Source organism: Cervus canadensis, chromosome 26 (genome assembly GCF_019320065.1).
Source record: "Cervus canadensis isolate Bull #8, Minnesota chromosome 26, ASM1932006v1, whole genome shotgun sequence".
In the NCBI taxonomy this organism is placed as follows: domain Eukaryota; kingdom Metazoa; phylum Chordata; class Mammalia; order Artiodactyla; family Cervidae; genus Cervus; species Cervus canadensis.
In genome coordinates, this window is record NC_057411.1 from 2,304,450 (window position 1) to 2,317,447 (window position 12,998).

Consider the following 12,998-nt stretch of genomic DNA (forward strand, 5'->3'; position numbering starts at 1 on the left):
AGTTCATATGTAATATTGTTCTGTGATTTTCCTTTATTTGTATTGTCCTTAACTGGTTTTAGTATTAAGGTTATACAAGCCACATGGGATAAGTTAGAGGGATAATCTCTTTTCCCATTCTCTGAAAGTTTTTGTATTATTCAGCTGGTCTGTACCTTATAAATGAGTAAAAGTCACCTGTAAAAACCATCTGGTCTTGTGGGAAGGTTTTAAATTGCTGATTTAATATCTTTAATAATTATGGGACTAGTCAAGATTTCTTTGAATTACTTAATATGTTGCTCTAAAATATATAATGGTCTCCATATTGTTTAATCTCTGTAACATCTGTAGTTGTAGTCCCTTACTGGTTCTGATATTTTTTATAAGGTCTTTTTCCTAATCTTGTCAGAAGATTATCATGTTTTATTCAACTAGTCTTTAAAAGCCAACTTCTGCCTTTGCTTACTACATGGTAGTTTTCTGCTGACATGATTTCTTTATTATCTCTCTTCTGTTAGATTATTCTACTTTGTTCTAAGTTCATAAGTTGAAAGCTTAATTCATTCACGTTCCATCTTTTGTAATGCAGGTTTTTTTAAGATTAATTTCCTTCAGAACAGTTTTCATCTCTAGACTTTTGACATATTGTACTTTTCTTTGTGTTCAGTTTTTAAATGATTTTAAGTCTATGACTTTTTTGACTGACCCTTGAGTTATCAGAAATGTGTTTTAAATTTGAAATAAATGGAGATTATTTTCCCATAACTTTTAATTTTTACTTCTAATTTAGATTGTGTGGTGGTCAGAAAACATGATGTCTATTATGCTTTGAAAGAACATAATATATTTTCATAAATGTTTCATATGGGTGAGGAGAATGAGTATTCTTAACCTGCCTGGCAGATTTCTATGTTATGTTCATTAAATCAACTTTATTAACAATGTTTTGCTCCATCCTTATATATCTGTAGTGATGTTTTTGTTTGCTTAAAGTTTCGATAATTGAAAAATTACATTAGTCTCCAGTGATCATGGTTGGTTTTTCTGTTTCTACCTGTGTTATTTCTATTAGTTTTTATTCCATAGAAAGTAAGGCTATGTTGTTAGATATTTGGAAGTTTAATTTGTCCTGTGTTCTTGGTGAGTTGCATCCTCTATCTTCACGTAGTCATTCTTCCTCAGGTGATCCTTTTTGTATGAGTATGCTTTGCCACTTATAATATACAGTTACTCATATGGAAATTAGGGGATATTACCATTTTCCATTTTTTTCTCCCATCCTTTGACTTTCAACCATCTTGTGTTTGTATGTTTCATGTTCAAAATATAGGTAGAATTTTTTAAACTTCTGTCACTTAGGTGATTAATTCCATCCTCTTTGTATTACTGTGATTTTTGAGCCATTCAGACTTGTCTCCCAGACGCCCATTCTTTCTGTTGCAAAGTGACTGAAATTTTCAGGTGATTTTTTAAATATTCTCTTTCTCCCTACATTGTTCTGAAATAATATATTTATCTCTATTTTTTTTAGTGGTTACTCTTGAAATGTATTATGCATATATCCAGTAGAAGTTATTTTTGTGTGTAAACTGTTTATAACTTTTGCTTATTTTTTGTTTATGAATGCCTTTTGTTTTATTCTTCAAATATAATTTTGAGTACACATTTCTAGGTTCACCGTTACTTTGTCTCAGCACTCTGAAGATGTCCTAATGTATTCTGGTTTATATTTTTGCTATATTGGGAAGTTGGTGATGTGTCTTAATTCTGATTTGCTGTCCACCTTGCAAATGAAGAGTTATATCTTTAAGATTTGTTTCTGGCATGTCCCCAGACTGTGGGTATTCACCATGTGTTACTTCTCTTTTCTACATACTAAATAATTTTGTTTTTAATTTAATGAAGCATTTTTGTGGGATTTTTACCTTTTTTTTTTTTTTTTTCATCTTTCTGTCTTGTTTTTTAAGTACCATAACTCTTAATTATTATATTTTCTCTTTAGTTGCCTTTCCCCACCTTCCTGGTTCTGCTCCTTCATGGCCTAGTCTTGTGGACACCAGCAAGCAGTGGGACTATTACTCAAGAAGAGAGAAAGACCGAGACAGAGATCGGGAGCGGGACCGAGAGCGGGACCGGGACCGAGACAGGGAGAGGGAGCGCACGCGGGAGCGGGAGCGGGAGCGCGACCACAGCCCCACGCCCAGCGTCTTCAACAGGTGCGTCCAGCGCGCCGGCGCCCGCACGCGCGTGCTGTGCCTGCGCGTCAGGGTCTTGTTCAGTGCCAGGGCTGAAAGGCCAGCTCAGCTGGGAGAGGGCGGTTTGAAGAGTAGTGAGGATAGCGGGTTTTAAAAGCATCAAGGCTGTCGTTCAACTCATAAGGACTGCCCACTATCTAAAGCAGCAGTGTTCAAATTTGTTTGTTCGTTTCTTCCTTAAAACAGTTTTGAAAATGTCATACCCCCTCATGTATTTTTATCTTGCCACATAAAATTTTTCATCTTAAGTATAAACATTTGGCTAATTGGTGAAGAATCTGCCTGCAATGCAGGAGATCCGGGTTTGATTGAAGTCGGGAAGGTCCCGAGGAGAAGGAAATGACAACCCACCCCAGTATTCTTGCCTGGAGAATTCCATGGACAGGGGAGCCAGGCAGGCTGCAGTCCATGGGGTCGACTTAGCAGCTAAACCAACCAACCAGCCAGATAGATAAAATTTCCAGTCTATTATAAGTATCATAATTTTTTTTTTCACAGAAGAATATTTTTATTCTAGCACATAACATGTTTATCATCACCACTAACATTGTCCTTCTTTTTACGTCTACAATAGCAGGGTCAATTAGAAATAATATCAAATAGTATTTCTGAATTGCATGCTCTTTGTTGAGTTTTAGGCTAACTTCTCTCATGTCATTCAGTGACAAAATGATAATAATACCTATTACAATTCTGTGTGTTTATTTCACTAGAAACCCTATGATGATATAACACTTTGGAATGGCTAAAATTAATTGGCTGCACTGTAAATCTTTTTTGGCACTGTAATAGTACTTTAAAAGATGGATCCTAAACTATGACTTAGATTTTTTTTCCTTTGGGCAGAAACTGTCATAATAATATTTGTTCTAGTGAGCTTTGACCGACATATTCATTGCAAATATGGTTATAGGTTACATTTAATTAATTATTTATCTCTTGTTTCCCTCTTCGACCCACAAAAATTTTGGCTGGTAATCTCTCTGGCTCAGTTTCATATTTACATCTTTAGAGGTTACTTTTTTTTCTTTTTTTTCATTAGTTGGAGGCTAATTACTTAACAAATCACTGTAGTATCCTTACCACTGGCTATGTCCAAAAGAGTAATGATAACTTTAAAAATGATCATTAGTAAGTATCATAATTTTTAAAGTTATCGTTACTCTTTTGAACATAGCCAGTGGTAAGGATACTACAGTGATTTGTTAAACATCGTTATCCATTTTTTTAAAATGTATAAGTAAGCTCTCTTTAACAGTTGGAAACTCTACATTTCTTTTTGTGCTTGAATTCTTATTTCTGAACCATGTCCCCCAAAGAATTTTATTTTTATTATGAAAAAGTATTTTTAATTATCCATCCTATTTACCCTGCAACATACATATGTAAGTTAATGTATAAAAAATGTAATGACCATACTATTAAGTATTTAAAATTTTTTTCTGATTTTGGTATTTTTATATATAAATATAATGCAAATTCTGAAAATAATTTAGTGGAGCTACATTCCTTAGTGTGATGAAAGAGCTTCTGCCCATGTCTTAATTAATGTTTGTATCCATAAATGAATGTTAGTATTGTTAGGGGAAAAAAGGCTTTGCCATTATTATATTTCTTTCTTTCTTAATTGTGTAGATGTAAGCCCTGAAAAATGTTGTTCACATAAAATATGTAAATAAGAATTCATGGAATTTTGTTGTGGCTCTGTCATTGTTATTTGAGCACTTTAGGATTTAGTGTGATACGTCAAAATTATACAATTAACGTATCACCAAAATTACTTTTAAGGATCCATAAGCTCATGGCTCAGTTTTCTTAAAAGCAAAGAATTAAAAATCACCCAATTGTTACACAGTGTAACAATAAAAGTACCACAAACTGGTAGCCTAGAACAATAGAAGTTTCCTCTCACAGGTCTGGAGGCTTGAGAGAGAATGTGTTCCCTGCCCGTCTCGTCTCTTCTGGCTGTTGTTAGCTGTCCGTGGTGTCCCTTGATGCCTCGCTCCAGTCTGTGTCTCTGTCTTCACAGAGTGTTCTCCTCTCTCTCTCTGTGTACAAGTGTCCCTGTTCTTAGAAGGGTATCAGTCTTTGGATTAGGGCACAGCCAGATCCAGTATGACCTCATCTTGCCTTGATGATTACATCCAGAAAGACCCTGTTTCCAAAGTTTTCAGTTTTCTGAGTTTCTTGGAATATCAGAAAGACTTTACCAAGACTTGCCAGAAGACTACAAATTATATTTAATACTCTTCATGTTAGAGGTACCCTGTTCAACTCAGTATGCTCAGAAAGGGTTAGGGAAACGAAATGCTGTTAATTTTAGTATATCTTTTCCAAAATGTCTTTAAAAATTAATGGAACACCTTTATGTACTTTTATATTTATTTTCATGCAAACCTGGAGCTGCAAACTTCCCCCATTCCATTTATGGAAAATAGCTACCAAATAATTCATGAAATACAGCTCCTATTGACAAGCCAGCCAGCCATAGTACACCCAATTTCTGTGGGGGGAACGTCTGACTTCATTTTTCTTGTCCTGTTAAATGAGTTAATCTGTATCCCTTGTCTAAGATAAAATAGTCATAGAACTCAAAATAAGGTGCTGCTTCCCCAACACTTTGTTTGGCTTTCCTTCAGAAGGAATTTTTGGTTTAGTTTTTTTTGCTAGTCAGGGAAAATTCTTTGGGCTCCCACCACACTCCTCTACAGTATATCTGAAGTTAGAATGTCTCAAGACACAAGCCAAAATATTCCATTTCTTCATACTTTGTAACAGAAGCATATATCCGAGATAAAGGCCTAAAGCCCTGTAAAAACTTTATGGTCCCTGGAATAAAATTGGTCTTACTGACACTAATATTTTAACTTAGATCTTATTGATGCCATGATGGTTTTTATACCCTGAGCCAATAATGTACTGTAGTAAAATTGTTGAAAAGAATGCCTTTCTTTTGTAAAAGATCAGGAGCATGATGGAGAAAAGATTAACTAGAGAAGTGGTGTGATGTTTTACCTGCAGGTGTATCATTAGGCACTCCATATTTAGGAAGGAATTAGAGATGGCACTGGCTACTCACTCCAGTATTCTTGCCTGGAGAATCCCATGGAGAGGAACCTGGCAGGGGTGGCAAAGTTGGACACGACTGAGCCACTGAGCATGCGTAGGAAAGAATAAACATGGAAGTTCAGGATACGGAAATTGACTCCCTAAAACGTTGTGCCATTGGAAAGAACTCATCTATTGCTAGCCTAAAGAAGGAATTCAAAATTCTTTTTATGACCCATAAGTCACAAGTCCAGTGCACCCTTCTATATTTTAACCCCAATTCTCTCCCAAGCCCATATACTGAATGTTCTTGTCTATACTGAACTAGTTGTACATCTGGAAATCCTCATAAGTTCTAATACCTCCTTCCTTCATGTTATTCCTATCCTTTACTGCCTCACAGATTTTTACTGATTCTTCAAGGTTCTGCTCACATTTGTCTTGTGTGAGCTCTTCTGAACCTGAAAGAAAGAATTAATTATTCCTTCACATACTCCCTAAGCACTTTATGTATTTTCTTTAGAGCATGTCTTTCTTAGTAAGCCTCTTTCAGGGCATTGACTACCATTTTTCATCTCTCTATTCTCAGCCCTTTGTCCATTTATGCCTGGCACATAATGAATATGTCGGTGAATAAAATGACATACACATATCAGGGAGGTGGGTGAATACAATAGTCTCTATGATCTTGAATACAATAGTCTCTATGATCTTGAAAACTCTTGAAAACTCTTGGTGAAACTGTGTTAGCTAGATGGGTTTTGAAATGGTTAAAAATCACCATTTATCACTATCAAAGCATTAATATGAACATCTTTCTAATTAACATATCCATTGAGGTACCTTCACAATGTAGAGTGAAATATCTTTAACTAAGATAACTTTTTCTTATCAGCTATTTTTATGCATAAGATACACAGGTACACAGTTTTCCGATTTTGCTTGGTGAGATGAAGCAATGTATCAGTTCAGGATGTGAGCATATGCCTGATTCAGACAATATTTGTTTTGTTAGATGTGATCATGTAATCATGTACTTCTTAATCCAAAAAGGTTCTTGAGGATTATCCAGTCTAAATTTTGACTTGTCAGATGAGAGAATGGAAGTATAGAGAAATTAAACCAACAGTAGAGCCATGGTATCTACTGGAAATATGGTTATTACTTAAAATCATTTCTAGTCTTGGAATTAGGTAGTTTAAAAATTCAGTTGCCTTTTGTTTTCCTTATTTTTCTGTACACAATTTTTTTTTTTCTTTCTTCTTTTAGAAGTAGTGGGGAATCAGATTAATTCTTTCATTCATTAACTGACATTCTTTGAATCCCTGCTTTGTGCCAGGGACAAAGTTGTGTGCTGAGGATACAGAATTACTCATATACTGTCCTTACAGATTAAACCATATAATATTGTCACCTTAACTAGGACTGTGGTTGGAAAAAGTTTGTATAAAAAAAAGCGCAGAAAGAAACTCAGTAAGATTTTAATCTTTTTTCTCTAATAACTCTTAATAATATGACTTATACATTGTAGGCACCTGGTAAAAGTTTATTGACTAAATAAGTGAAGGTATGGTCCATACATATGTTTCTATCTGTGCGTGTGTGGTGTATGTTTCGAGTTTGTGTGGTGGGAAATGTGCTGTTAACTTGAGTCCAAAAAGTGCATGAATTCTGTTAAATTCAAGAGCACTACTTTCCAGAAAGTTGAATCATTTCTAATGTAGTTAAAATTAATATATTTGAGATAGTACTGTTATCTCTTGAATGTACATGTTCACAAGGTAAGGAACGTAATGCAAAACTTAATAGGAAAGAAGTCTAAAATGAATTGCTTTGCTAGAGCTCGTAAGTTTACTTTGCATGAATAATACAGTGTTTATAAAATACGTTGAGTTTAATTTCAGGCACACCCATGCACAGATTCTAATCAATTTTTATTGATGCTAAAAAGTGTTAATCGTTAAACCACATTTGATTTTCATGTTGCTAGCTGTAGGGCATCAGGGGTAATGTTTACCTAAATCTGACTAAAAGTTGAAGGCCAGAGAGTGGAAAAGAGGTGGAAGAATTTTGTGTTGTTCTGAATTATCCCAGCAATAGTGTTCTCTGGAAAATCCAAGTGACCTATAAGTAAAGGCTGTTTTTCCTCAAGACTGACGTTTTAGCAAATGTGGCATGTGGTATGTGTTGTGTTACAAAGTACTGAGTCATTGTGAAAATTACAGACTAGTTTCAACAGGTTTTTTAGTCTGCTTAATTGTGGGCCAGAGGGAAGGCTGGTCGTTCTAGGGTGTTTGAAATGAGCTCTAATGATTTCCAGGCCCAGAAAAACCTTTGTGCTGCAGCTGCTTATCGGAAAAGGGGTCTTTATATTTTGAGTATGAGACCAAATCTTCCACCATCTGTGGGAATGGTTCCATCAGATGGCTTGCTTTCAGAATCTTAAAGTCCTCAAATCTAATAAAAATTGGTGGCAGGGTGAGAGGGAAAGAGGTTACAAATGACAAATTGTGAGATAATTGACCTTAGTTATTTTTATGTAAATTCAGTTGGAATCATTACAAAGAGCTTTGTTTTTTAAAAAGCATTTCTTTTTGGCTGCACTGGCTCCTCGTGGTGCCCGGGCTCTTTGTTGCTCTGCTGCACGGGCAGTTGCAGCGCGTGGGCCTCTTGTTGCAGTGGCTTCTCTTGGTGTGGAGCACAGGCTTTAGAGCGCTGGGGCTTGGTTGCCCTGTGGCAGGTGAGATTTTCCTGGACCAGGAATTGAACCCATGTACCTTGCATTGCAAGGTGGATTCTTAATCACTGGACCATCAAGAAAGTCCCAAGAACCTTATTTTTAAAGAGGATAACATTAATGCTAATATTTGTCATGGTAGGTGTGAGTTTATTCTCCTTTTAGAAACTTTATTAGTCAGTTACCTTTACAAAAAGGATTCTGCTTCTGAAAACTTTAGCATTAAATTTAATGAAGGTGGTGAGCCTACACGTTAGTGGCTGTTTGTTGAGGGCCTCCTCTTGTTCCAGACACACTTTATAAATACTATTGTCAGTTCTGCAACAACCCTGAAAAAGACTGTGGCCAGTTTTACAGGTGAGAACACTGAGTAGAGAGGTTAAGTTACTTACCCTGGACCATAGCAGAGTCAGGATGCCCCTGGGCCTGCTCTGCCCAGACTGTTCTTGCTACTTCCCACTGCCGGACATAGTGCATTACCTTTCTGGTGGCACACTTCCACTTTCCCAATACCAAGTACATATTTAAGATTAGAAAAAAATTTTCATGTGTGTGTGCATGTGTATACATGTTTATGTATATATGTCTGCATATATGAATACTTTTAAAAATAAAAATGTATCACAGGCAATAATAACTTGGTCAGCAATATGACTTGGCATTAGGTATAGCACTCCTGAATTACCACTTTTGCTAAGAGACCACTGTTAGGTTGATTGGTTTTTATATGGCTTATACTTCCACCTGATTCTGTTTTCCTGTTACTCTCTAAGATTCCTTAGCATCTTGATGCTGTGTACAAATTACTAATTTAATAATTGCATTACACATAAAATTTCTAGAAACCATAGCTATTTAGCACACAGTGTTCCAAAAGATATTTTTATTTCTTCTAAAAGAGTTTACTGATATTAGGCTATAGAGAATGTTGGCTTGTATGCTAAACAAAAAGACTTGAAAGATTAAGAAAAAACCAGAAGTATATCTCTATTTTCACAAAAGGACCTGAAGAGAGGTCTCAGGAGGTCAAGATGATTACACTTGTAACACTAGCCATCAGTCCCAGTTTCACTAGTCCATTTCTCCAAGATCAGAAAATGGAGATGCAGCTTAATATGGATTTGAAGTTGTTCCCATGGCCCCTCTCCATCCCACCCCCGTGACACACACAGCAGTAGTGAGTTACCGGGATGTCAGAGTTCAGGTGCACACGGGCGGTTTCCAGCCTGCGTTTTGTGTGGATATGTGGAAGTTGCTTTGGCGTCACACTGTTCTTAGTGTTTATACTGCTGCTTTAGATGAATATGCTCTTTATGTGATTCAAAACTTAAGAACCTTATCTGTATTTGAAAGCAAAATATTTTTAATATGTTTTTAGAATTTTAACTGTGTACCTAAGATTTTATAAATATAAGAATTTTGGTTGGTTTAGGAGAAACTAAACCTGGGGAGATGTGAATGTCCCTCTGGATTCACTTGTGTTCTCTAGGAGAGGGTCATTTGTTAAGATCATGGAGTTACTTCTGTGAATGGTATCTTATAAAATAAAAGAATACTACTAAAAAAAAAAAAAAAGAATTTTGGTTGGAAATCTGAGATACACAAACATGCTTTTAATTCTAAAAAGTAAAATAAAGTGAAAGTCACTCAGTCATGTCTGACTCTTTGCGACCCCACAAACTATATAGTCCATGGAGTTCTCCAGGCCAGAATACTAGAGTGGGTAGCCGTACCCTTCTCCAGGGCATCTTCCCAACCCAGGGATCAAACCCAGGTCTCCCGCATTGCAGGCAGTTTCTTTACCAGCTGAGCCACAAGGGAAGCTGCAAATTAAAATTTAAATCAGTTTCAGCTCCCATTTTTGAAGAAAAACATCATTGTTTTTATAAAATTTCTTCCCTGTAACAACTGAAAGCATAGAACACACTCAATCCTTTAATATAACGTGTAATTATTGTATATTTTGTATTAGATCTAGGACTGATTTGGGAGCAGCATTGTTTCCCTCTCAGTTCAGCAGACATGTACTTTGCACCTGTTCTGTTTAAGGTGCTAACATGGGGACTTCTGGACTCAGGCCACCTCTTTTATAGTTTGAAGTCGTTCCGAATCAATAGTCCAGCTGTCAAGAATGCTTGTTTCTTTCTGTTTCAGTGATGAAGAGCGGTACAGATACAGGGAGTATGCAGAAAGGGGCTATGAGCGCCACAGGGCGAGTCGGGAGAAAGAAGAGCGGCACAGAGAGAGACGGCACAGAGAGAAAGAGGAGACCAGACACAAGTCCTCGCGCAGGTTTGCCCTTTAATGAGACGCTGAGTCAGGGTGAAGCCAGAGAAACTGGTGTGACTTCAGGGAGTAGAAGCAAACGTTGCCAGTAACCACGAGAGCATATATGTGTTTCTAGTTAGAAGATCGAGAATGACCTGTTAAAATAGTCGGTTCTTTCATAGATTTCAGCAAAGACCTTGAAATCTAACAAGATTATGTTTAATATCCATAAGCCAGAATTAGCATGAAATGAAAATATATGAAAATTAAACTTACTTTGTTGAGCGGGAGGGAATTTGTCATGAATCAATTTTTAATAGTAAATAATATTAAACAAAGCAGTGTTCAGTTTAATCAAAGAACATTCAGGGCCCTGTAGTCTCAAAAAAAGCATTACATTTTAATGTGTATTGTTTGCCTAAAATCAACTCTAGAAAGTATTTCCTGTTATGATTTAGTTCTTTAGTTTCTAATTTGTAATTAGTCTTTTAGAATCAAGTATGTGGTCCCTACTGGCCCTCTCGGCACAGTGGGCATTGTGTGAGTCTCATAATCTAAAGTATGTGTGCCTTAGTGTTCTAGAATAACAACAGTGAAGCTGAGCATTAAATATAAGTATAATCCCAGCATAGAAGTCACATAAAATGTGATTACTCCCCAAAATGTATTTGAGGAAAAAAGTTCTAGGTTATTTAAAACCCATGGCTATACCAATAATTTACGTAAAGTGGGTTGATTTGTCACTACTCATGTAGTTAAACATTTTTAAGAAAAATACGCCTTTCTTTTTTTCTTCAGCAATAGTAGACGTCGCCATGAAAGTGAAGAAGGAGACAGTCATAGGAGACACAAGCACAAAAAATCTAAAAGAAGCAAAGAAGGAAAAGAAGCTGGCAGTGAGCCTGCCCCTGAACAGGAGAGCACCGAAGCTACACCTGCAGAATAGGCGTGGTCATGGCCTTTTGTGTATAGTAGTGCCAGAAGTAGATACTGTAAATCTTGTTATTTTTCTGGATAATGTTTAAGAAACTTGCCTTTCATTTTGTTCTGTTAGTATGAAAAGTTAATTTTCTCTTCCAAAATAAAAGAGTGAATTTTTCATGTTAAGTTAAGATTTTGTCTTGTAATGTTTAAAAAATAAAAAGGCAGTAATGACTTTGTATGGAAGAAAGTAATGTGAATGAGTTACTCAGCAGAGAATTTAAAGAGCTATGTTTAGCTGTGTACATACACAGTATCTGATAAAAGTCAAGGTTCCCTCTTGGCCAGTTTTCTTTCTTTTTTTAACAGCTCAAGCAGGCAAGATTTATCGGGCAAACAGTACACTTTTGGGGCAAGAGAGTGGGCCAGCCCCCGCAGAAGAGGTCTTGGCCAGTTTTCTTGACTTAATCAAATACCAGTCTCTTACGAGGTTGCACTGCAAAGGCATCTAAAGGTACCTCTGCGTATTGAGATTAAAACTAGTCTTTTCTCATCACTGCTGTGGCACTGTGGTTTTGCATATTAAAGAACTCATATACAGTTTTGATATCACAGCTTTTTTATAGCAGGTTTTCAGTGTTCTAAATTTGGGTTCATGGTGAAACTAAATGGGGAATTTTTATATCCACAGTAATAAAATCTAACGGCATTTGGGTTGCCTCTAAAATAACTTGTAGTTTCTAGAGAGCAGGCACATGGACACATACTCATCACTGTGACAAAAATTTGAATTGCCTCATGGCCATCTTCTATGAGCCAAACCAGGGTCAAGGTGGTTTGGCCTTTTCTTGATGCTTTTTCAAGGCTTATTGGTTGAGCAGCATGTCGGGTTTTTACAGTTACTAGCTATATTGTGAATGAAAATAAATGACAAGAGCTTTAGTCATTTTCTGTAACATATAAGAAAATACAAGTTTACAAAATTCTGTGAGCATTTTTAGGGATAATCCATAGGAGGAGTTTTGTCAGTGAAGGTAACAACATGGTTTTAAAAGAATGAATTACTAGGAACTTTTAAATAGTGATGATAGAAATGAACTTAGTATCACATACTGAAGGACAGCTATATAGTTTTTGAAAAATATTTATTTCTCATTTGATAAACACTTTTCAGCAGTGCACTTTTATAATCCTCTGTGTGGAAATCGTTTTTAAAATGCCCATAATGAATGCTTTACAGACCTCAGCACATACCAAATTTTAATTAAACTATGATTTGAATTCAGTGGGAGCATACAAACCATGTCAGCTGTTGAAGAGCTTTATAGTGAATAGAAAACTTAATCTTAAAGCTGTGGAGTAATGAGAAATGTTCCACACTGAATAAAAATTAGTAATGTTTATGTTTTGAGAATTACATTTTCTGAGGTGTAATTGACTTTCATTAGATTCTACTTTTCCTGATGTTAAGGTTTAATATTTTTACAGTGTAGCCTTCAAATTAAAAAAAAAAAAAAATTGACAAGATAAATACATTGTTTCAACTTAGCTTACTTGTGATTTCCTATTTTTCTATAACCCGTCATTCATTCTATAAAAAAGTGCCAGGCCAGGAAGCAATGGTGAGAGTAATTTTTCCTTTAAGTTCTTTTAGCGTCCTTGCCAAGCAAGCATGTATCATTCCTGTTGTACTTCTACCATTGACAGCCAGAAGAATATCACCACATCTATAAAGTAAATAAATAAACAAGGTATATGATTAACATTTTGAGCCATAGCTGAAATTA

The 12,998-nt window shown here is 35.9% G+C and overlaps 2 protein-coding genes across 24 annotated transcripts in view; one reads left to right on the plus strand and one right to left on the minus strand.

Moving 5' to 3' along the window:
- Positions 1–11,402, plus strand: part of FIP1L1 (factor interacting with PAPOLA and CPSF1) — a 66,314-nt gene extending 54,912 nt beyond the window's left edge. For 16 of the 18 annotated variants that reach the window (XM_043447592.1, XM_043447596.1, XM_043447594.1 and 13 more), the window contains 3 exons: positions 1,985–2,198; positions 10,177–10,314; positions 11,089–11,402. In XM_043447592.1, the coding sequence (XP_043303527.1) occupies positions 1,985–2,198; positions 10,177–10,314; positions 11,089–11,236 (500 nt within the window). In that variant the 3' untranslated portion in view covers positions 11,237–11,402. The remainder of the gene's footprint in view (positions 1–1,984; positions 2,199–10,176; positions 10,315–11,088) is intronic. The other 2 variants (XM_043447608.1, XM_043447610.1) reach the window with 2 other exon arrangements.
- Positions 11,403–12,339: 937 nt separating this feature from the next.
- Positions 12,340–12,998, minus strand: part of LNX1 (ligand of numb-protein X 1) — a 183,653-nt gene continuing 182,994 nt past the window's right edge. For all 6 annotated transcript variants that reach the window (XM_043447589.1, XM_043447587.1, XM_043447588.1 and 3 more), the window contains one exon: positions 12,340–12,938. In XM_043447589.1, the coding sequence (XP_043303524.1) occupies positions 12,803–12,938 (136 nt within the window). In that variant the 3' untranslated portion in view covers positions 12,340–12,802. The remainder of the gene's footprint in view (positions 12,939–12,998) is intronic.